At 57.3% G+C, this 23,431-nt stretch overlaps 3 protein-coding genes across 5 annotated transcripts; all 3 read left to right on the top strand.

The window, feature by feature from the left end:
• The first annotated feature begins 1,840 nt into the window (after positions 1-1,840).
• PSME3 (proteasome activator subunit 3) lies at positions 1,841-8,146 on the top strand. The gene is made up of 11 exons (XM_002719410.6): positions 1,841-2,092; positions 2,764-2,796; positions 2,914-2,976; positions 3,170-3,274; positions 4,060-4,108; positions 4,902-5,014; positions 5,246-5,314; positions 5,465-5,532; positions 5,632-5,686; positions 5,792-5,878; positions 6,431-8,146. The coding sequence occupies exons 1-11, from the start codon at positions 2,051-2,053 to the stop codon at positions 6,509-6,511; spliced, it is 765 nt and encodes a 254-aa protein (XP_002719456.1). The 5' UTR covers positions 1,841-2,050; the 3' UTR covers positions 6,512-8,146.
• A 783-nt stretch (positions 8,147-8,929) lies between these two features.
• On the top strand, positions 8,930-13,890 carry AOC2 (amine oxidase copper containing 2). 3 transcript variants are annotated; one of them, XR_011383459.1, is made up of 4 exons: positions 8,930-10,923; positions 12,557-12,842; positions 12,962-13,208; positions 13,452-13,890. XR_011383459.1 is itself a non-coding variant. In XM_002719412.5 (4 exons), the coding sequence occupies exons 1-4, from the start codon at positions 9,333-9,335 to the stop codon at positions 13,716-13,718; spliced, it is 2,274 nt and encodes a 757-aa protein (XP_002719458.1). In that variant the 5' UTR covers positions 8,970-9,332; the 3' UTR covers positions 13,719-13,890. The 3 variants fall into 3 exon arrangements, 1 of the variants encoding a protein (XP_002719458.1); XM_002719412.5 differs by having other exon boundaries at positions 8,970-10,923; positions 13,079-13,208; XR_016224004.1 differs by lacking the exon at positions 12,557-12,842 and having other exon boundaries at positions 9,188-10,923; positions 13,079-13,208.
• Positions 13,891-14,278: 388 nt separating this feature from the next.
• On the top strand, positions 14,279-20,911 carry LOC100353463 (amine oxidase [copper-containing] 3). Its single transcript, XM_002719414.5, has 4 exons — positions 14,279-16,283; positions 17,925-18,210; positions 18,513-18,642; positions 19,305-20,911. Exons 1-4 carry the CDS (start codon positions 14,684-14,686, stop codon positions 19,578-19,580), a joined length of 2,292 nt encoding a protein of 763 aa, XP_002719460.3. The 5' UTR covers positions 14,279-14,683; the 3' UTR covers positions 19,581-20,911.
• The last annotated feature ends 2,520 nt before the right edge of the window (positions 20,912-23,431 follow it).

The following is a 23,431-nucleotide window of genomic DNA, read 5'->3' as shown; positions in this document are numbered from 1 at the left end:
TTCAATATTAAGCCTCAGAAAACCAGAGACCTCGAGTCCTGTTTACCGATTATTTCCCAGAGCTGTGCTCTTCAACACAGGAGCCACTGGCCACACATGGCCACTGAGTACAGCAAACGTGACACCTTCATATCGAGATGTGCAGTTAAGTGTAAAATACACACAGCATTTCAAATATTTGGCATGGGAAAATGATACGTAAGCTCACAGCGTGTTTATATTGGCTATATGTTGAAACGACAGTAGTCAAGCCTCTGCATCCTTGGGGGATTGGTCCTGTACTCCTGTGGACGCCCAAACCCGTGAACGCTCAAGTCCCTTACACACACAATGAAGTAGGATTTGCATTTATGTATAACCTGTGCACATCCACAGCAAAGGATCACAAAGAAGCCAGAAGGAAGTAACTCAATCCAGGCCACCCACGTGGATGGCAGGAACTCAGCTGTCTGAGCCGTCACCATTGACTCCCAGGGTCTGTATTCGCTGGAACCAGGTATTTCCATACGGCACGCGGTATGCAGCCATCTTACCCACTCAACACCCCCCACCCTGCCATGTATAGCTTGTCTGTATTACTTACAGTACCTAACACAGCGTAAACCCTACATAAATGTTGTTATAATGTATTTTTAGGGAATAATGACAAGAAAAACGCTTGAACAAGTTCAACATATTTAGTTTTTCCCTCTATTTTCTATCTGTGGTTGGTTGAATCTCCAGACTTGGAACCACAGACACTGTAATTTGGATAAATTGGGTTAAACATGCATAAAATTAATTTCACCTGTTTCTTTTACTGTTTTAAATGTGGCTAATAGATGGTTTTTAACCTACCTATGGGACTGACATATTTCTAGGCTCTGGGACAGTGAGTGCTGTTTCATAGCCTAGCGCAGTGCCCTGGCCCACTTTACTGAATGAAATAACCAATGTTAAGAGATACACTAGGGGACCCACGTTGTGGCTTAGCCCACATGGGCTGCGGTTAGGTCCCAGCTGCTGCGCTTCCAATCCAGCTCCCTGCTAATGCGCCTGGGAAAGCACCAGAAGATGGCTTAAATGCTTGGGCTCCTGCACCCACGTGGGAGATCCAGAAGAAGCTCCTGGCTGCCGGCTTCAGCCTTTGCGGCCATCTGGGGACTGAACCAGTGGTTGGAAGACACCCCCCCCCCCCGCAACTCTGCCTTTCAAATAAATAGGCCTTGTTTTTCAAAAAAACATACATGCAAACGAATGGGTGAAGAGTGCGCCTTAGGCCTCCGTTAGGAAAACGGATAAGGCACCGCCCTAGCAGTCAGGAGAGCCGGCTTGCGGGGGCCCCCGCGGACCTGGGACACGCCCTGCACTAATCCAGCCATCAGTGTGCCCATTACGTAGTTGACCTCTGAGGTCTGGAAGCGTATGGTACAATGAAAGGTGTTTGTCTCTAGCCACAGCACTTGAGCTGCGGCCAACGGGAAAAGGTAGCGGGAATCACAGACTAAAATCCCGAACTCGGCACCCGGGCCACCCGCTTCCTCCGGCCGACGTCACTGGGGCGCGACGGAGTCGTCTGGCGGGCAGCTGCGACCTGAGAATCCCTTCGGGGAAGGCGAATCGGGGCCAACAGAAAGCCAAACAGTCCCCGAGTCTCTTGAAAGCTCAGTTCTCAAAAAACCAACTCCTACCACCTTCCCTTTTGCTTCACTCTCAGCCAGCTTAGCAGCCGGCCGCGACCAGTCCCAGTCGCAGAGCCCCCAGCCCGACAGACAGCGCGCCTGCGCAGAGTACGCGCGCATCCTCGCGGGAGCCCCGGCGATTGGCTGTGACGTAACTTCCGGCGTGAGCGGCGAAAGCCGGGAGGGCGAGGGAGAGTGCGAGCAGGCAGCAGGCAGCAGGCGGGCAGGCGGACGGACCGCACGGAAGGAGGGAGCGAGCGAGCAGTGAGTGAGCTAGAGACGGCGGCCGGGTCCCGAGGGCAGCCGGAATTCCTCAGGTCCCCCTGGCCCCTCCCCGGAGCCCACAGCGCCTCCGGTCTCCAGCGGAGCGGACACGGCCCGGCCCGGCCATGGCCTCGTTGCTGAAGGTGGATCAGGAAGTGAAGCTCAAGGTAGCGGCACCGGTCCGGGCCTTCTCACCCCTCGCTTCTGTCCCCCAGCCGTCTGACCGCCTCCCTACTCCCCGTGGTGTCTTTGTCTCCCTGGGGACACCGGCTCGGAGCTTCCGCCCGGCTCAGCCCAGCCCCCCACGCCCGGAGACGGCCTTAGGGGGAAGGGTATTACAGAGAGGCCTTCCGTCCCCGCGTCTGGTGATGGAGAACCCGGGGAGACCTCTGCAGGCACGTGTTGGAGTCATTGCTTTCGGCCGGTGACAGCTGGGAGTCCCCCAGCCCAGCGACGCCCCCGCCCCGGGGGCGCTGCCCCTGCCCTTGGCGGCTGGCCCGCTTCCTGTCATAGGCCAGGTGTGAGGTGGGCTAGGCACGTTTGTGATCTCACATCCCCGCATCTCCCTGTCTTTGTCAAATTCAGACAGCTTCAGACGCAGGGAGGGAGGGGAGAGGAGACAGGCGGGTGCTGTCTCCGAGCCCCGCTTTCCTCTCCTGAGATGGAGAAATGGATCCTCAAAAAAATAAAGTATTTGCAGTCTGGGGGCCTCTCAGCTTCTCATTACAATCGCCAGGTGAGGGGCAGAGAGCTGGGTTTGGGATTCCCCATCCTGTCCTTACCTCTGTTGCCAGGTACTGAATTGCTCTTCCTGAATTGCTGTCTTTGTTCTTTTTAGGTTGATTCTTTCAGGGAGCGGATCACAAGTGAGGTGAGTGAAATGGAGAAATGCGTATTGATTAGGAGTTGGGAGTTTCCCCAAGAGGAGGTGATTGCAGAGGGAGCCCTTCCCTCTGTCATTAATTCAGTTGTATTTTCCCTTATCTAGGCAGAAGACTTGGTGGCAAATTTTTTCCCAAAGAAGTTGTTAGAACTTGATAGTTTTTTGAAGGTGAGAGACACTTTGCTTACTTCAGTTCCCCAGCGTCTTCAGGCCTGCCCTTTCTGTCAGATGGAACCAGTTGTGTGCTGACTCTGTTTTGTTTTGTGCTGTAAAGCACTCTCACGGCTTGCCCTTCCAGTGAAATGGTTCTTTGTTCAGCTTGAAAAGACCAATGTTTTGAGGGTGGGCCTGTCTCTTTCAGGAACCAATCCTAAACATCCATGACCTAACTCAGATCCACTCGGACATGAATCTCCCGGTCCCTGACCCCATTCTGCTCACCAATAGCCACGATGGACTGGATGGTGTAAGTGGCCCGTGTTTATCTTTGTGTTCTGAAGCAATAGGTTCTCTGTTTTCTAGTTCCTGGGGAGCTGGAACATACGTCGGGGGATGGTGGCATTGGGGTCTGGCATGATGGCTCCAGGATACTTTCAGACCCTGATGTGCATGTCTAAAACGAGGTGAATGCGCCCCAGGGAGTCTCAGTGCACTAACCTGGCCACAGGCCCCCGTCGCTTCCCAGGCTGAACAGGCTCCTCTTGCCTCCGCTTCACGGCCTTGAGTCTCGTGGCTGAGGCGCTTGCCGTGGAGTCGCAGACCCTGCCTTTTCCGTGCAGTCACCATCTGCGTCCTCTTAGCACACCGATGACGCTTTGTTCTTTGTCAGCGTCTCCTCGGTAGAACTTGCACGTCTGCAGGCGGGAACTGTCTTCATTGTCCTCGTGTCCTCGGCACCTAGCTTTGTTCCCAGTGCCCAGCGATTGCTGAATTCTTGTTAACTGAATATGGTGTTCCCTCATGGAACCAGCAAGTTTGTACATATCCCCTTAATTATCCTCACCGTGCCTCGATTGGTTCCTTTTTCCTGCTCTTTATAGTGTCCTCCCTTTCCCCCAGTTGCTTAAAGTGTTGTGTTTCTTGCAAGGTTGTTGCTTGGTGGCAAGAACATTTCTTCAGGCTTTATATGTACTTGGGAAATTATGCAGAAAAGAACAGGACAACCTACAGGGTCAAGGAACAGTTGACTTGCTTGAAGGGTGTCTTGTGGGTGTGTACGGCAGGCTGATTCCTGCCTCTTTGTGTCCTTAGCCCACTTACAAGAAGCGAAGATTGGATGAGTGTGACGAGGCCTTCCAAGGTAAGAGCCACCCCGGTGCCCCCTGACCTCCCCCTGACCGCCTGACCGCTTGCCCTGGGAAGTAGGATGGATCTGGCGTTCCCTCAGCCCAGAAGCAAGACCTGCTTTCCCAGAGCCAGTGTTCCCAAGTCCCCCGGACAGGGGCGTCATTTAGCATTGACCTCGTGTGGGCCGCTGAGGGGGAGTGGTTGGAGCAGCAGCCCACACAGCTCGCGCGGGTCAGAGAAGCCCCAGTGCCATGTTACTTATTTCCTTCTCAGCAGTAGTTGTTGATGTGTTCCGTCTTTAAGGTGTTTATTTATTTTTAAAGATTTATTTTATTTATCTTTAAAGATTTACTTTGTTTATTTGAAAGGCAGAATTAGAGATCTGTCCTCTGGAACAGACACAATGGGTGGGGCTTGGCTAGGCCGAAGCCAGGAGCTTCTTCCAGGTCTTTTACGTGGGGCAGGGGCCCAAGCACTTGGGTCATCTTCTGTTGCTTTTTTAGCAGGGAGCTGGGTTGGAAGTGGAGCAGCGAGGACTGAAACCAGTGCCCATATGGGATGCTGCTGTTGGCTTAACCTGCTGTGCCACAGTGCTGGCCCCATTTTAACGTTCTTGTTCTTAGACTTCGGGCATACTTTGGATGCTTATCTACTGAGCTGTGCATCTCTGATTCTGTCAGTGGTGCCGTGGTAGGACTGTGACAGATGAAGGGCAGCGGTCAGAGCCCTCACTGGCCTGGGAAGGAGAGTGGAAGATGCCCCGGCCTCCCTCCTGCCTAATCATTCGACCTTCCCATCCCTGCCAGGAACCAAGGTGTTTGTGATGCCCAATGGGATGCTAAAAAGCAACCAGCAGCTGGTCGACATTATTGAGAAAGTGAAACCTGAGATCCGGCTGCTGATCGAGAAATGTAACACGGTGAGGCAGGGGCTAGTGACCCGTGGGCTCACTGCGGGTAGCCCCACTGACACCATGAGACTGGTGGGTGAGGGGCTGGGGGCGTGGCGCTGGGGTGGGCTGCTGGCACAGTAGCTGTCTTAACTCGTGGATTCCTAGCATCTGGCCACAGCAGTACCAGCTGGGTACTTCGTGGCTTCAGCAGAAAAGCCCAGCATCTTCATATATGTGTTTTGGGCTCTCACCCTCCAGGTGAAAATGTGGGTACAGCTCCTGATTCCCCGGATAGAAGATGGGAACAACTTTGGAGTGTCCATTCAGGTAGCGTGCCTGCCTTCCAAACTGAGGAGAAAGGTTGGGTGATACGCTCGTCCCTCCCGCTTTTTCTGCTTTTCCCTTCTCTTTGGGGCGGCTCGGGGTGGTGTGGAAGTGGCTTTTGATTTACCAGGTTTTGGGGTTTTTGTTTTTCAGGAGGAGACAGTTGCAGAACTAAGAACCGTTGAGAGTGAAGCTGCATCTTATCTGGACCAGATTTCTAGGTAGGCCTGCCTGGGCGTGGCCCAGGAATTAGGGGCTGGTGAGCTGCCAGGCACCCTCTGGGGCCTCCTGCAGCTTCCTCCTATTCTCTCTCCTTTCAGATATTATATTACAAGAGCCAAATTGGTTTCTAAAATAGCTAAATATCCCCATGTGGTAAGTAAGGGTGTGTGGCCGAGGGTGGAGGTGGCAGGCTCGGGGAGTGCCTGTGGCTGGGAGGGCCGGCCGTGGGGCAGACTTTTCCTCTGGCCTTCCTTGCAGGAGGACTACCGCCGCACCGTGACGGAGATTGATGAGAAAGAATACATCAGCCTTCGGCTTATCATATCAGAGCTGAGGAACCAATATGTGAGTGATCCTGCTCCTGGCCTCTGTTCTCAGACCCTGCAGGGCGCAGGTGGGCTTGAGGGTTAAATGAGTAGAGAAAACTTTGCTCCTCAGCTGAGTGTTAGAACCAGGAGATCCTGAGGCTGTGTGGCTGGGTCAGGGTGTGCAGTAGAATAAAATGGCTGAGGTGCGGCTGCAGCGTCAGAGGACTTAGGTTCGGAGCCAAGGTCGTTCGCAGTGTGTGACCTTCACCTTGTTCAGCCTCAAACCTCGGTTTCTTCATCTCTAAAATAGGACTTAGAGTTTTGTGTATCTGCTGCACAGAAAAGGGTTTTTGGAAATGAGATACATTAAAGGACTTAGTGAAATTCTTAGTGTACTGAGGGATCCATACGAGGCCTTGGGGCCTTGCAAATACCCAGTTACTCCCAGTGATGGAGTAGGTCAGTAAGATCGAGAGTGCAGCCGCTCTGAATGGGTGCAGGTGAGTGGAATTGGAATTATGCAAATGAGTGCTTGAAGACTCGTGGGGGGCGTGGGCGCACTGATGCGTGGTTCCCTGATCTCTCGCAGGTCACTCTGCATGACATGATCCTCAAAAATATTGAGAAGATCAAACGGCCCCGGAGCAGCAATGCAGAGACGCTGTACTGAGGCCAGGGCCAGGGCCAGGGCCAGGGGACTCTGTGAGTCTGGCTCAAGACCGACATTGCCTTGGTTTGTTACCTGACTATCGTGATGGGGAAACTGGCTGGAAATAGTAATCACACCTCTCTGTTTTTAGTTAGAGTCGAATGAAACTCTCATCTAGTTCTGTGATGTGTTTACCTCTTTTTTCAGGCCTCAGGAACTCTTCTCTTCCCTTCCCTACTACTGCATACCCAGTCTGTCCTAATTTCTGGAGAATCCCAGGTGTGTGTGTGCAGGATGTGGCACAGGAATACTGGCATTTTCTCTCCCACTCTTCCTCCTGTGTCTTGGGCTTTGCTTCCTTCTTTTGTGATTAGTTAGATGCTAAGGGAACTGTAGGGAAATTGCTAGGTGTTTGTAGGAACTGGGGTGGCAAGGGCACCAGCTCCTCTCTTCCTGACATAAAGTTAGTGTCTTGCTTCTGTGGGACACTGACTCCTCGCTGTCGCAACTTCCCTGGTGATGATTTAGGGTGCCCATCTGCGTACATCCCCCTTTGAACCTGATCATGACAGGAAACACCTAGGCCTTCCGCTGTGCCCCTGGCTGCTGCAGATGTTTTTGTAGTTGGGGTTTGCACATGCACATGTGTGTACACGTGAACACGCAGACACGCACGCACTGCCCCCCTGCTGCATTACCTAACATACACTTCCTGCCCCAGGGCCCCCGTCACGCACAGAGCTTTCCGGAGGTGATAGTTGTCTTAGTTGTCCTCTGCCACGATGAAAAAACGTCCCAGGCCCATTGTCCCTCTGCTTCTGTTCGTGTTGGTGCCCAGGTGAGCTGGAGGAGAACAAGAGGTGGGACGCGGAGCGCCTGGGAAGGCCTCTTCCTGTGTCTCGCATCCTCTGGCGGCACGACAGAGGCTGGTCCTTGGACTCTGGGTGCCCTCTCCCAGGCCAGTGTTAGACTGGGGCGAGGGTGTCTGCAGCCGGGGTGGCCGGATGCTGCTGCTCCTGTCGGCCTTTCTTGTTGGGAAATATTTTCTTATTTATAGTATTGTGCTTCCAGGGAAAGCAGCTGTTGGAGTACGTGTGTGTGCTTGTGCGCACACACGGAAACACTTGTGTGTATGTCAGAGTGTGCTGGGCAGGTCAGAACCGTAGAAGAGTTGCCGCCTCTCTCTCGAGTCTTCTGTAGATACCACTCACTGTTACAGCTTCTGTGTTACCCTCGGCCGCCCCCAGCTTCCCTGTGCTCCCCTGCTGGACAGCCTGTTACCGCCGTCAGCCTGCCGCTGACTCTGTGGCAGTTTCATTTCTTCTCCCCGTCTCTGTCTTCTGAGTCCCAGTCATGTTTCCACCTGGGATGCATCATTTTTACTCCCAGTGTTCTATGGGAGCGGAGTCAGGATGCTGTCTCCCCATGAGTAGTTCTCAGTAACAAACCGATTGCATTTTAGGTGGGCGGTGGCCCTGCTCACCCAGCTCCCTTCCAGCTGAAGCCCCCCCCCCCCCCGAGTTTCTCAGCTTCCCCTTTTGTTTGTTGGATTGTTCCGCTGCCCTTCCTCCCCGACCACCCTTGGATCGTAATGTAAAATTCTTTTACCATGTCAAGAAATTATTAAAATTACAGGTACTTTGACCTCTTTCTAAAGCCGCAGACCTGGGTGCCATGCTCTTGGGGCTAGGGACGTACCATCCTCCTGTGGGTGCCCACAAACGCCCGCTCCACAGACCTCGGCACCCTGTCGCATGTCCTCAGTGCCGCTTGAGCTGCCTCTTTGGAATGGTGGGAAGATGGAGGCTTCTGGTCACCAAGAGGCAAGGGTGGGTCCTTCATTGTGTTCAGTCTGAGTTATGTGACCCAAGCCCTCCCTGCGCAAGGTCCCAGTCCCTTCCTTCCCTGGTAGTACCTTCTAACTGCCACTAGAGGCTGCTGTAGATTCACATCTGGGGAACGACCTGGTTCAAGGCGCAGCCTCCCCGGTGGTTTTCTTTACCTGATGGTCACTCTCCTCTCTGAATAATGTCTTAAATTTTTTGAGGAGACTGCAAGACTTGGTTTTCAAAATGACATGGAAAACTGCCTAGGACCCCCTCTCCCTCTGAAATAAAGTTTCCTTAATTTCCATCTTGTAAGTAGCTTTCTGGTTTCCAGTGACCCCTTGTTGTCTGCACACGAACAGTGCAGGAGCAGTGCCAACAGCGAGCAGCACTTGAGAGCCTGCCCCGTGCCAGGCAGCTGCGCACCTCACGCGTGTGATCGCGTGGAACCTGCAGCAGTCTGTAGGTAGTTCTGCGTAGACGGGAACAAGTGTCTCCCCTGAGGGCACACGTCTGCCTGCCCAGCCCAGGCCCTCAGCCACTCCTCCTCTCTCACTGACTTGGGTAGAAAGGGCCAGAGACTGCAAATCGAGGGCGCTAGCAGGCAGGTGGGGAGATGGATGGTTTGGTGCCTGTGTGTGGTGTGGGCTTGATCAGGCATCTGCAGTTTGCTGTCTTCCTCGCTCATTCTGGTGGAACGTGGAGTTTAGTGTTGATCCCGAGCTCCTCCTGCCTGGTCTGGATGATGGCAGTCACGGGTGGTTGCTGACTGCTCCCAGTAGGAGCTCAGGGACAAGGAGGAGGCTATACATGTGCAAGTAGTACCTTGAGCCAAACCGCAGGGCCGAAAATTGGAACAGAATTACATAAATCAAGGTCAGAAATTTCCCGTCCAGCCCACAGGGTGGAGTCTTCTCCATTCCTATCCATCCTAGCGAATATAAACCCTGAGTCGATGTCAGTGTGTGGAAGGCGCTGCTGGTGGGACTCGATGATTGCAGCTTGGAGCCTCCACCATGAATGTCAAGGTGGTCCTGGTGTTCCTGGCTCTGTCCCTTGTTACCATCTTTGCCCTCGCCTATGTCCTGCTGACCAGCCAAGGTGGTTCCAGCCAGCCTCCTCGCTGCCCCTCGGTGTCCCCCAGCGCCCAGAGCTGGACACACCCCGGCCAGAACCAGCTGTTTGCAGACCTGAGCCCAGAGGAGCTGGCAGCTGTCATGAGCTTCCTGACCCAGCAGCTGGGGCCAGGGCTGGTGGACGCGGCCCAGGCCCAGCCCTCAGACAACTGCGTCTTCTCGGTGGAGCTGCAGCTGCCCCCCAAGGCTGCGGCCCTGGCCCACCTGGACAGAGGAGGCCCCGCACCCGCCCGGGAGGCGCTGGCCATCGTCTTCTTTGGCGCACAGCCCCAGCCCAACGTGAGTGAGCTGCTGGTGGGGCCGCTGCCTCACCCTAGCTACATGCGGGACGTGACGGTGGAGCGGCACGGGGGCCCCCTGCCCTACCACCGGCGCCCCATGCTAAGAACTGAGTTTGCCCAGATGTGGAGGCATTTGAAAGAGGAGGAGTTTCCCAAGGCACCCATCTTCCTGGCTTCTGTCTTGAACTACAATGGCTCCACTCTAGCGGCTCTGCATGCCACCCCCAGTGGTTTGCGCTCAGAAGGGGACCGAGCGACGTGGATAGCCCTCTACCATAACATCTCAGGTCTTGGTATTTTCCTTCATCCTGTGGGGCTGGAGCTTCTGCTGGACCACAGAGCCCTGGACCCTGTCCACTGGTCTGTCCAGCAGGTCTTCTACCTTGGGCACTACTATGCAGACTTGGGCCAGTTGGAATGGGAGTTTAAAGCTGGCCGGCTGGAAGTGATTAGAGTCCCTCTACCCCCACCAGGTGGGGCTTCATCGCTGAGACCCCGGGTGCCCCCAGGACCTCTCCCCATACTTCGTTTCTCACCCCAGGGTGCCCAGTACAGCGTACAAGGGAGCCTGGTGGTATCTCCCCTCTGGGCGTTTACCTTCGGTCACGGGGTGTTCAGTGGCCTGAGGATTTTTGACGTTCGGTTCAGGGGTGAGCGCATAGCGTATGAAGTGAGTGTGCAGGAGTGTCTGACTCTGTATGGTGCTGACTCGCCCAAGACAATGACGACGCGCTACTTGGATAGCAGCTATGGACTAGGCCACAACAGCCGAGGCTTGGTGCGAGGAGTTGACTGCCCCTATCAGGCCACGATGGTGGACATCCACATACTAATGGGCAAAGGGACAGCCCAGCTGCTCCCAGGAGCTGTGTGTATATTTGAGGAGGCCCAGGGACTACCACTTCGAAGGCACCACAATTATATTGGGAGTCATTTCTATGGTGGTTTGGCCAGCTCGGCTCTTGTGGTGAGGTCTGTGTCAACTGTAGGCAACTATGATTACATTTGGGACTTTGTATTGTACCCAAATGGGGCACTCGAGGGGCGGGTCCATGCCACGGGCTACATCAACACAGCCTTCCTCAGCGGGGGAGCCGAGAGCCTCCTCTTTGGGAACCGTGTGGGGGAGCGCGTGTTGGGGGCAGTGCACACCCACGCCTTCCACTTCAAGCTGGACCTGGATGTCGCAGGTGAGTGCTCAGGGGATGGGGACGGGGGCTGGTGCGTGGGGCAGAGGGAAGGGAGTCGCCCAGCTGGAGCTGAGGTCGTTGAGGCAAGAACCATGGTTGCTGTGGCCGGAGAGCAGGGACTGCTTTGGTGTGGCGGTCAAGGGCAATCAGCCTGTGGGCTATCAGGAGTCTGGCTAAAGGTGAACCGGGTTCACCTGTAGGGAACCCAGTCCCCAGCCCCTTGTACTGCAGCAGTTATGAACCAGTGCAGTGGCCGTGCATGGTTGCCTTAACCCCGAGTGATGCCGTGGGTGGGTGGCTTGGCCCTGCCTGAGATTGGACGGGGCACGGGCTCCTGCCGCATTCATCCTGAGGGAGAGCGGTAGGGTGGGGAGGGCAGGGGGCTGAGCAGACTTGAGCCAGGAAGCAGGAAGCAGGCTGTCCCAACAGTTTTCAGCCAGGGTCGAGATGGAACTGGGACTTGGGAAGTGGCGGGAGTAGGGAACAGGGCCAGGGCCAGGGCGTTGCTGCCGCTGTCCTCCCTGGGAGGGCCATCACAGCACGGAGGGCTCCAGAGTCGGCAGGTGCACAACAGACTTGCTGCGGCTGGACACAGGGATTAGGGAGCACAAAGAGGACTGTGACTCCTGGCGGATCCAGAAAGTTAGAAGCCCACCAGGCTCAACGTTTTCCAGCTGGGACAGCTGCAGGGGGTGGGGGGAGATGGGGCAGTGCCGCAGGACAGCGTGTTGCATCGGAAGCGTTCTCGCAGCCTCTGCAGTGTGAGGCTTGGCGTGTGGCCCCGTGAGCAGTTGCACTGGAGTTTGTGGTGGGGCTGTGGGGCCAGAGGACTAAGAAAGCAATAGTAGACGTGATCATATTAATCAGGTGACTCCCTGGCAGGTTTGGACGCTGTTTTCTGAGAAGGTTCTCTTGGGCGTTTTTGCCCTTAAAGTGGCTCATTTGGGGAAGTCACATCAAGTACCATGTATTGGCACCCTAGTGTGTGCAGCCTGGTTGGTGCTGTGGGGCCTCAGGCTGTCTGGCCCCTCCCCCTGCGGGCATGCAGAGTCCTGCCTGCCCAGTAGAGGCGCTAGCAGCCTTCAGAGGGGTTGTGGTTAAAAGAACTAAACGGGTCTGCGAGAGGGAAGGTTGTGATGTAAACGCTGAGTTGAGTTCTGAACGCAATGGAACTCCAACGGGCTGCAGGACAATTGGAAGACAGAAATGTGCACCCTTTAAACAGATGGGAGGTACTCCTAGCCCCGTGAAGAAGCCAAGTCTCAGAGCTGGGGTGGGGGAGTGTGTGGGGGAGCGCTGAAGGGGATTGGCTCTTCGAAGTTAGGTTTTCCGAGACAAAGATCACACCTTTCCTAGCTACAGGGCTGTTACTGGTCATCTGCTTGCTGGGCACAGCAGCAGGACAGCTTTCTGCCAGGGCACCAAGGGTCAGAAGCACATTGGTAGGGCCTATTGGGTAGACCAGTGCTGATAGGACTTTCCACAATGGTAGAATGTTCTGAATCTGTGCTCTGTACAGCAACCACTCGGCAGGGAGTGCAGGGCCAGGCTGCGGCATCATGGGAGGGGTGAGTGGGCTGTCTGTGCCGCTTCACCTGGTGTGGAACTCCTCTCCCTTCCCTCACCCTGGCAGGGCTGAAAAACTGGGTGCTAGCTGAAGACGTGGTGTTTAAGCCTGTGGCAGCTCCCTGGAGCCCTGAGTACCAGCTGCAGCGCCCACAGCTGACGCGGCAGGTCCTGGGAAGGGAGGACCTGGCGGCTTTTTCCTGGGGAAGCCCCCTTCCCCGCTACCTGTACCTGGCTAGCAACCAGACTAATGCCTGGGGTCACCAGCGGGGGTACCGAATCCAGATCCACAGCCCCCTCGGCATACACGTGCCCCTGGAGAGTGCCATGGAGAGGGCCCTCAGCTGGGGGAGGTGAGGAGGGCTTGGGGTGGTGGGGGGTGGGGAAGGATGGGCCCATCCCCCACCCCATCCCCTGGAGACACCAGCCTACTGCCAGTGCTCATGGTTCATCCCTGGCCCATCCCTCACAGCCAAATAGATGCCGGGTGGGAAATGGCCTCACACAGAGCCTAATCCAAAGGACTTCGGGGCCAGTGGCGGCCCCTGACACCTCCCAACACGGTCTTCCTGCAACAATCCCTGGTCAGATACCAGCTTGCGGTGACCCGAAGGAAGGAGGAGGAGCCTTGGAGCAGCAGCATCTATCACCAGAATGACATCTGGACGCCCACCGTGGCTTTCGCCGACTTCATCGACAACGAGACCCTCTTAGGAGAGGTGGGTAGCTCTGGAGCCTGAGGAGGGGCCCCTGCAGGCCTGGCTGCGTGGCTGCTGGTTCTGATTCAGGGGCTGAGGGGCTCTGCTGATCACCATGGGTCGCCCCCGTGGGGAGAGGCCAGCCCCCGGGGCCCCCCAGCTGCTCACATGGGCCACTGTGAGCCGCATGGGCATGGGGCCGGGCTGCACATGGGTGTTGGGGTTTTGCCTCCAGAGCCCCCCAGCTCCTCCCTTTTCCTGCAGGATCTGGTGGCTTGGGTGACAGCCAGCTTCCTGCATATTCCCCACGCGGAGGATGTCCCCAACACCGTGACCGTGGGGAACGGGGTGGGCTTCTTGCTCCGACCCTATAACTTCTTCGATGAGGACCCCTCGATCTTCTCCCCCAGCAGTGTATTCTTTGAGAGGGGCCAGGATGCCGGGCTTTGCCGTGTCAACCTGGCAGCCTGCGCCCCGCACCGGGCGGCCTGTGCCCCAGACTTGCCCACCTTCTCTTACCGCGGCTTCTAGTCCAGAGTGGGTGGGGCCGGGGACACTTGTACCTTCCTCTCTGTTCTCACTGTTCCCCGAGTTTTAATCGTACCTGCTATCCCAACTCCCAAATCCCCATATAGTCCCTTTGTTTATTCTTTGTTTGTTTTCTTAAATGATACATTAAATAAAAAGCAGTTTTGAAAATAAATACTTGAGTGAAAGTACCACAGACGCTAGCGCCCGAAATAGCGGGGACTCACGTTGTATTGGTCTTTCTTCCTGTGTGTGCCTTCGGAAGGAAGAGCAGGTAGAGTGCTGGAAAGTGTTCTGTGGGATTAACAATAAAAAGCACTGCAAGGATTTTACTTGAATGTCTTCTCCTCGACTGCTTAAGTAGAATCCCCTGAGAGTGTTGAGGACTCGGGCCAAGGAAATCAGCAACGGAGGGGAGAGGCCCAGGGGGAGAGGCCTGGCCAAGGACTGTTGCTTGGGAAGCTGAAGGGGCTGGGGTGGGGGTTTCCTTGGAAGAACAATAGTTCCCAGTGGCAGGAAAGAGAACATCTGGCCCTGGAAGGGGGCGGGGGAGCCGGGGAAGGAGCTGCACTGAGGGACACCGGCTGCCTGCAGCCCCAGCTCCTTGCCCACGGTGGTGGTTTCCCTGCTCAGACCAGCCTCCTTCCCCTTCCCCCATCCCAAGCTTTCCCCAGCTCCAACCCTGACCCAAAGAGCAGAGTCTGAATTGGAGCCTGGAGGACAAAGCCATGTACGGTCTGTGGAAATCGCTGCGGCCCTGCTCGGACCCGCCCCCAACCCCGGCCCGCCCCTCCCCTGGCCCCAGCTTCCCTGGGTCCTTCCCCCTTGTCCTAGGCAGCTGACTCCTGGGAACCTCCAGCAGAGTCCGGGCGCCCCCAGTCCAGGAGCCAAGAGAGCTCCCTCTGAGCCGGCCCCAGACGACACTGCACCCACCCGTCTTCTGGGATCCGCCGCCCCTGTTCAGGACCATGAACCAGAAGACCACACTAGTGCTGCTTGCTCTGGCTGTCATCACCATCTTTGCCTTGGTTTGTGTCCTGCTGGTAGGCAGGAGTGCAAATGGGGGTGAACCCAACCAGCCACCGCATTGCCCCTCGGCGTCCCCCAGCGCCCAGAGCTGGACACACGCTGGCCAGAGCCAGCTGTTTGCAGACCTGAGCCCAGAGGAGCTGGCAGCTGTCATGAGCTTCCTGACCCAGCAGCTGGGGCCAGGGCTGGTGGACGCGGCCCAGGCCCAGCCCTCAGACAACTGCGTCTTCTCGGTGGAGCTGCAGCTGCCCCCCAAGGCTGCGGCCCTGGCCCACCTGGACAGAGGAGGCCCCGCACCCGCCCGGGAGGCGCTGGCCATCGTCTTCTTTGGCGCACAGCCCCAGCCCAACGTGAGTGAGCTGCTGGTGGGGCCGCTGCCTCACCCTAGCTACATGCGGGACGTGACGGTGGAGCGGCACGGGGGCCCCCTGCCCTACTACCGGCGCCCCGTGCTGACCCGAGAGTACCTGGACATAGACGACATGATCTTCGACAGAGAGCTGCCCCGCGTCGCCGGGCTCCTGCACCACTGCTGCTTCTACAAATCGGGGGCACGCAACCTGGCAGTGCTGACGGCAGCCCCCCGGGGCCTGCAGTCCGGGGACCGGGCCACCTGGTTTGGCCTCTACTACAACATCGTGGGGGCTGGATTCTTCCTGAACCCTGTGGGGCTGGAGCTGCTGGTCGACCACAAGGCCCTGGACCCTGCCCGCTGGCGCATCCGGAAGGTGTTCTATCAAGGCCGCTACTATGAGAGCCTGGCCCAGCTGGAGGAGCGGTTTGAGGCCGGCCAGGTGAACGTGGTGCTGATCCCAAACAACGGGACAGGTGGGTGGTGGTCGCTGAAGCTCCAGGTGCCCCCAGGCCTGGCGCCGCCTCTGCAGTTCCACCCCCAGGGCCCTCGCTTCAGCGTCCAGGGCACCCGCGTGGCCTCCTCCCTGTGGACCTTCTCCTTCGGCCTGGGAGCTTTCAGCGGCCCACGGGTCTTCGATGTGCGCTTCAAGGGGGAGCGGCTGGCCTATGAGATCAGCCTCCAAGAAGCCGTGACCATCTATGGTGGAAATTCCCCAGCTGCAATGCTGACCCGCTATCTGGATGGTGGCTTTGGCATGGGCAAATATGCCACACCACTGACCCGTGGCGTGGACTGCCCGTCCCTGGCCACCTATGTGGACTGGCACTTCCTCTTGGAGTCCCAGACCCCCAAGACGGTGCGTGATGCCTTCTGTGTGTTTGAACAGAACCAGGGCCTGCCCTTGCGGCGCCACCACTCGGACATCCACTCCCACTATTTTGGGGGCGTCGTGGAGACAGTGCTGATCTTCAGGTCTGTGTCTACCTTGTTCAACTACGACTATGTGTGGGACATGATGTTCCACCCCAACGGGGCCGTGGAGGTCAAATTCCACGCCACCGGCTACATCAGCTCATCCTTTTTCTTTGGTGCTGCCCGAACGTTTGGGAACCAAGTCGGGGCGCACACGCTGGGCACGGTCCACACCCACAGCGCCCACTTCAAGGTGGATCTGGACGTAGCAGGTAAGGCGTCCTGGAGGGGTCCTGAAGGGCTCGTCTCCACTGGCTTTCGGTTCTCTCTGCGTCACCCAGGAGAGGAAGAGGTGGATTGTCTTGCCCCCCTCTTTGCTGGTTGGGAGAGTGCTGGCTGCTGAGTTTTACGTGGAGCTGAACTCACTAGTTAGGGAACGTGAGCTCCGTCTGTGGGATCTGCTTAGTCAATCTTGAGAAATGGCTAAGCTCAGGGAAGAGACAGGGCCTGGGCTAATGGGGTCTTCCCTCCCTATCACTTGCACGGGCCTCATGTTTTGAGGCAGCCATTTGTTTTGCCACTCACGTCTCCTCGGCTGGCCAGTGGTACTGGTGCCCTGAGCATCTGTTTGCCTTCTGCCAAGTCCCTGGTACCGGCCGGCCAGTCACGAACCCCCCGGGGTTGTACATTTCCTTGGGAGCACCCTGCTGCTCTCTGCTTTCAGTCTCTCATGATGGGTATGGGGAGGGGCGTTCTGCACATTCCTGGAGCTGGTGTTCGCAGAGCCCGGGCTCTGAGAAACTGCAGAGTTCTTGTCGCCTCTCACCGCTTTGAGGTCTTCAGCAGACTTCCTTCTGTTCCGTATCTGAAATAGCTCCGGACCCTCGCTCGGGCCTGCTGCCATCGCCCTGCAGGTGCTGGCACTCTCTGTTGCCCCTACCCTCGCAGTGGTGGTGTTCAGGGTCCTCCCAGCCCCAGGCGGTGCTGCGGACCCCCAGCTCCTCACCCAGCTGTCACTTTCCCCATCACCTGCAGGGTCCCCTCTACAGAGCGAGCACAGGGCCCTTCCCTTCTTAGCGTGGCTGCAACCTGCTTGCAGATCCTCCCCCAAGTTCTGTCCTTGTCACACTCTGGACACACAACCCACGTGTTACAGTTAGCATTCTGCATCTGGGCTCAGGTTTTGCCTCTGCCCAAAACACTTCCATGTCATGTTTGTTTGTTTTAAAAATTAGTCATTTGAAAGGCAGAGAGAAATAGAGATCTCCCATCTGCTGGTTCACTCCCCAAATGCCTGCATTACTAAGCTAAGCTGAAACCAAGAGCTGGGAACTGAGTCCAGTTCTCCCATATGGATGCAGGGACCCAAGTACTTGAGCTATAATCTGCTGCCTCCCAGACTCGGATGAGAGGAGACTGGAGTCAGGAGTGGAGCCGGAACTGCAGAGCCCAGGGACCCTGAAAGGGGATGTGGGCATCCCAGGCAGCAGCTGCATCATCATTCCAAACACCCTCCCCCATGTCCTCTCTTTTGGTGACATCCTTAAAGCCAGGTCAAAAGGCTGCCCAGGAGGGGCCCCTGACCCTGCCTGTGCCTGTATTCCTGTAACCCTGACCCCACCTTGGCCTTGCTCTGCTCACATGGCCAGACCATGAGCATGGGTGGGTAAGGTGATGTGGCACTCGCCTCCGTCCCTAGGGACCTGCGTAGTCCCCTCTGCTAAAGAACATTGAGAGGACGCACGGATGGCATCTTGAAGCAATGGGTTAATTTACAGGGCAACAGCTTCGGCTGAAGGGTGGAGGGTGTGCTGGGGAGGGGGAAGCAGGGCCACCCTCGGTCCCGGGACGCTCTTTGGAGCCCTCTCTCCCCTGGCCCAGGGCAGCTGCATGACCAGCCTTCCCCACTCCAGGACTGGAGAACTGGGTCTGGGCGGAGGACATGGCCTTTGTCCCCACGCCTGTGCCCTGGCACCCTGAGCACCAGATGCAGAGGCTGCAGGTGACCCGGAGACGGCTGGAGACGGAGGAGCAGGCTGCCTTCCCCCTGGGGGGCGCCACCCCTCGCTACCTGTACCTGGCCAGCAACCAGAGCAACAAGTGGGGTCACGCCCGGGGCTACCGCATCCAGCCGGTCAGCTTTTCTGGGGAGCCGCTGCCCCGGAGCAGCTCCGTGGAGAGAGCCTTCAGCTGGGGGAGGTGAGCGGCGGGCGTCGGAGGGGGCCGGGGGAGGTGGGCGAGTGGGACAGAGGCCTGGAAGCAGAGCAGACCGTCCACCGGGTGAGAGGGGTCTCTGGAGGATCTTCCAGCCATTAGTGGGCACAGCTTCAGGAGTGAGAGCGCCTTCTGTTTTGGAGGGGGAGGGCACATCCTGCAGAGTGGCAGGAGGGTGTGCTGCTGTGTGCACGCGGGAGGGAGGCTGAGAGGCTGAGCATTCCCCCCCTCCCCCCGTCGTAATCGGGTGGCAGGACGGGGCTAGTGACCATGGCCACCTGACCTAGGTACCAGCTGGCCGTGACCCGGCGGAAGGAGCAGGAGCCCCGCAGCAGCAGTGTCTTCAATCAGAATGACCCTTGGGCGCCCACCGTGGACTTCGCGAGCTTCATCAATAACGAGACTGTCACCGGAGAGGTCAGCTGACCGTGGGAGGCAGAGGGAGGGAGGCCTTGCCTTCTCCTGGGAGGGCTCCTGGGGGTGCAATGGACGCCTGCCCTCTGCCCTGCAGTGGACCTGGGGGTCTGCCTGGCTGGGGGTCCACGTGCAGACCCTGGGTGTCGACCATGGCCTGTCCTGCAGCCCCTGGAACCCTCTGAGCCCCAGTTTTGCACACTGAGTGCGTTCTGGGCCCCAGAATGCAAGAAGGGCTGGAAGTCACCGGGAAGGTCACGTTTCCTGTGTCTGCAACTCCTCCCATTCTGGCTTGAGCACTAAGAAAGAATTTCTCATGTCAGCCTGTGTATGCCTCCCAAGCCCTCCACCCCTCCTTTTATCCTGGCTTCCTGGGTAGTGATTTGGGAACCCTCAGAGAGTTGGGGGGCTAGAGATGAGGCGGCCCCTTGTGCCACCCCCTGGGGTGTGGAGACAGAGGTGACACGATGGGAAATGTCACAGGTGGAGGGTGCTGGCCAGCAACAGCAAGGCAGCTCCCAGCATGGAATGCACTGTTTATGTTTTGACTTCGGGGCCAGGAGAAAAAGTGTTGGAGACTCAAGCAAGATCCTTGGGCTGCTAAGTCCCCGCCCCCCACAACAGAGCGCCTCAGGATTCTCTTTTTCTCCCCCCCCCCCCCCCAGGACTTGGTGGCCTGGGTGACAGCTGGCTTTCTGCACATCCCGCACGCAGAGGACATTCCCAACACGGTGACGGTGGCCAACGGCGTGGGCTTCTTCCTGCGACCCTACAACTTCTTTGACGAAGACCCCTCCTTCTACTCTGCCGACGTCATCTACTTCCAGGGGGACCAGGATGCCGGGGCCTGTGAGCTCAACCCCCTGGCTTGCCTGCCCCGGGTTGCTGCCTGTGCCCCCGAGCTCCCTGCCTTCTCCCATGGGGGCTTCGCTCACAACTAGGGGGCTCCTGGGAAATCTGGCCGGAGGGGGGCCCAGAGCCAGGGTGTGAGGGGGGAGGCAGCAGCTGGACACGGGGCTGGGCCACCTGGCTCCTCTTCTCCTTCCCATGTCCCTTCCCCCGCCCCAAGGCCTTGCCCTTACCTGACACCCTGCCCGCGGCGTCCGGAGCTTGCGATGTGAACGCAGGGACACTCAGCCCTGCTGATGCCAGCTGTGCTGAGTTCCCACCCCAGCAGGGCAGCAGGGGCCCGGCAGGAGCCTCCTGGAGAGAAGACAAAGCTTTTTCCAAATGCTTGTTTTCTGGACCTTTCAAATCTTTTCAGGCCAAGGACTGCAAGGAGACCCCAGGGCAGGGTCTGCTGTCCTGTCCTGGAAGGATGTCTGTCCTAGCCCCTGGTGTTCCCCCAGCCTGCATTCCTCAGCCCTGGTCTCCTCCCTGGGCCTGGGCCTGTGGAGGTCTCAAAGATGCACTGGGGCACCTAATGGGGAGGAGAGCTCCTGCCTGTGCCCCGTGTCTGTCACCTGTTGGGAGCAGGAGTTGCCCCCACCCCTGTCCTGGTCCGGGTATTTCCAGGCAGTTCCCTCTGCCTACTTGCGGCTGGAGAAAGGTGGCCACAGGGACAGCAGCTCCTGCTAGCATTCAGCTGGTTTTGTGTGTGCACTGATAATGAACGTTCATTTGGTGCCAGGGCTGTGTGACCGGCGGCCACTGTATTCTGCAGCAGCCAATATGGGAGACTGGGAGGGACTAGGGGGAGGGGGCACCAAAAGGGGAAGCAGAAAGTCCCAGGAACTCAGCCCCCAGGCCAGAGGCTGTCCAATCACAGGCAGGCATGCAAATGAGCTTGGGATTCTGGTGGGCGGGGCCCTCCTCTCCCAGGAAGGCTCCCGAGGGTGCCCTGGAGCCTGGAGGGGCTCCTCCCGGGGCCTCTCATCCCTGCTGTCTGTCCTTTTTGGAGTGTGGATTGGGGGTGGGTGCAGGGAAAGAACACAAGACTGCAGACAACAGAAATGCCTTCTCCAGGGCTGGGTGAAGTCCGTTCTGATATCATCGTCCATCCTAACACTGTGCAGCTAAAATAATTCTACACTTTTCAACACTAAAATGGAATAATGTTCAAGTGAAAAAGGCAAGGCGCAGAAATGCGTATAGTGCACTTTCCAACAAAAGTGGAGACCGTATGAATGCATATCGCTGTCTCTGGCTATTCCGAAGAAGTGAGTGGTGCTGAGGACCTGTGTGGGGGATGGGACTAAGTACTTCTGTGCATTTTGACCTTTGAACCACGTGACTGTATTACCTATGCAGAATAAATAACAAAGGGCCCAAACAGAAGTTTGTTTTTTTCCTGACTGGCTTTTTGGGAACAGGTGGGTGGGCTGAGGAGAGTGAAGTGCATTGTGGGAGGGGCCCAGGGACTCACTCTTTTCCCGGACTTGGCTGTGGCCTCTGGAGGCGCCTCCTGGCTGTGCATCTCTGAGGGAATGCTGAGGCTCGGTCGATCTCTCCCCGTCTGTCTGTCTTTCTGAGAAGAGCAGGCAGTGAAATCCGTGGGGAAGGGTGAGCTGTCCTTGCTGGATCCCAGGCCGGCCGGGCGGTGACGTGCAGGGAGCAGCTTCTGACCAGGGGGAGAACACGCGTCCGGGGTCTGGGAGCTCCTGCTACCCCTGCCTGAACTGCCCTGAGCCCAGGCTTGCCCCCAGGCCAGTGCAACTGCCAAGGGTTTGTGTGTCTTCATCTGCATTCCAAGTGCTTGTGCCCCCATAAGAATTCAAAGCAGAGGCCTAAATGCAGTGCCCAGGGAGGGCAGGATTTATTTAAAAGCCACAGAGCGAATACACATCCATGCGTGAGTGTGGGCCACCCCACATGGAGAGACAGGCATCATACCGGGGCCTGAGAGCTGCCGCTGGGGCCAGAGGAGGACCCCTGAGCATGGATGAATTAGGGGTGGTGGCCTGATTGAATGCACACATCGGGTGGAGTTCAGCATACAGGAGGCTTTCTGGGAGTTTCATGGTGCCTCCATGTTGAGTCTAATTTTTTTAAGAAACAATTTTTGTTTTTAAATATGTATTTACTTTACTTGAAAGGCAATTCCAGAGAGAGAGATAGAGAGAGAGGAGAGAGAGAGAGAGAGAGAGAGAGAGAGAGAGAGAGGTCTTCCACCTGCAGGTTCACTTCCCTCATGATTGCAAGGGCCAGGGCTGGGCCAGATGGAAGCTGGGAGCCAAGAACTCCATCCAGGTCTCCCACGTGGGTGGCAGGGGCCCAAGCACTGGGGCCATCTTCCACCATTTCCCTAGGTACATAGGCAGGGAGCTGGATTGGAAGCGGAGTACCCAGGACTGGAACTGGCACTCTGATATGGGATGCTGGCGTCACAAGCAGCGGCTTAACCCACTGAGCCATGATGCCAGCCACTCCACCTCCCGACAGCCCTTTCTCTGCCAGCTGCACCGTGGTCAAGACTGGGGGCAAGGGAGCAGAGGAACGCTGGTCTCCCCCCTGCACTGACATCTTCTCCATTTCTAGTTCCTTCCCTGGAAACCCATCCCCAGACAGAGAGTGCGAGTGTGAGGGTGCAGCTACCCTGCGTCTCACCATGTGACCACACCGCCCAGCCCTGGCCCCGATGAGGGGAGGCAGAATGCATGTCTCAGTGGTGACAGCATCAGCCCAGCTCGGGCCAGGAGGGCTGCAGGTGGCCCCGTGGCCCCCACCCTGATCTGATTTCTCCTTTGGGCCACTGCAGTTGTCTGGCTCTGGGCCTCCGCCTTGCAGCCAGGCGTCTGGGTGGTGAGCAGTGGCCAAGGGCATCGGGTTTGGAGGCGCTGGCGCTGGTGCTGCCGCGGTGCGGATCTTTAGAACCTGAAACCCACTGCCCTGAGAAGGAGGTGCTGGACCAGGGGACCCTCGAGGCGTGGGTGGAGGGCATGACTTGAGTCTTCTCCAGAAATGTGGACATGGGAGCCTCTGAGACGTGCCCACCTGCCTCCCTTCTGCAGCCCCGGGGAAGGGCTTCAGCTCTAAGTGCAAGAGAAGGATTCCTGGGGCCGGCACTGTGCCACGGCGGGTTAATGCCCCAGCCTGAAACGCTGGCATCCCATATGGGCGCCAGTTTGAGACCCGGCTGCTCCAATTCCAATCCAGCTCTCTGCTGTGGCCTGGGAAAGCAGTGGAGGGTGGCCCAAGTCACTGGGCCCCGCACCCGCGTGGGAGACCCGGAAGAAGCTGCTGGCTCCTGGCTTTGAGTCGGCACAGTTCCGGCTGTTGCTGCCAATTGGGGAGTGAACCAGCGGGTGGAAGACCTCTCTCTCTCTCTCTCTCTCTCTCTCTCTGCCTCTCCTCTCTCTGTGTAACTCTAACTTTCAAATAAATAAATAAATCTTTAAAAAAAAAGATAAGGATTCCTTCACACAGTCACTGGAGCTCTACAGGGCAATTTCTGACTGCCAGACACAGCGCCAAGCACTAGAACACACTGGCGAACAGGGACAACGTCTACCCTCAAGGGCTGAGAGAGGCGGCCGAGGGACCTTCCAGCCAACGCCAGGGGAAGACGGCGGCGGCAGCTCCATCTGAACCCAGATGCAGTGCTCGGCGGAGGCTTCCCCGGGACTGTGGTGTCTCCTCCGACTTTGCCAAGAAGCAGAAGTCGGCTGGGAAGAGCGAGGAGGATGGAGAACGTGTGCCAAGCAGTGGGAGCTGCCTATCGAAGTCCAGATTCCAACGCAACAAGCACCAGTTACTGGGATTGGCTAAACCATCCTTGTTCTTTTTATACAAGACACAGTGAATTTGAAAAATCCTTAAATGGGGGCTGGCATTGTGGTCTAGAAAGTTAAGC

This window comes from Oryctolagus cuniculus, chromosome 17 (genome assembly GCF_051225735.1).
Source record: "Oryctolagus cuniculus isolate XC-2025 breed Fujian yellow rabbit chromosome 17, ASM5122573v1, whole genome shotgun sequence".
In the NCBI taxonomy this organism is placed as follows: Eukaryota; Metazoa; Chordata; class Mammalia; order Lagomorpha; family Leporidae; genus Oryctolagus; species Oryctolagus cuniculus.
The sequence above is the reverse complement of the archived record's forward strand: the minus strand, read 5'-3'. Positions and strand labels throughout refer to the sequence as shown.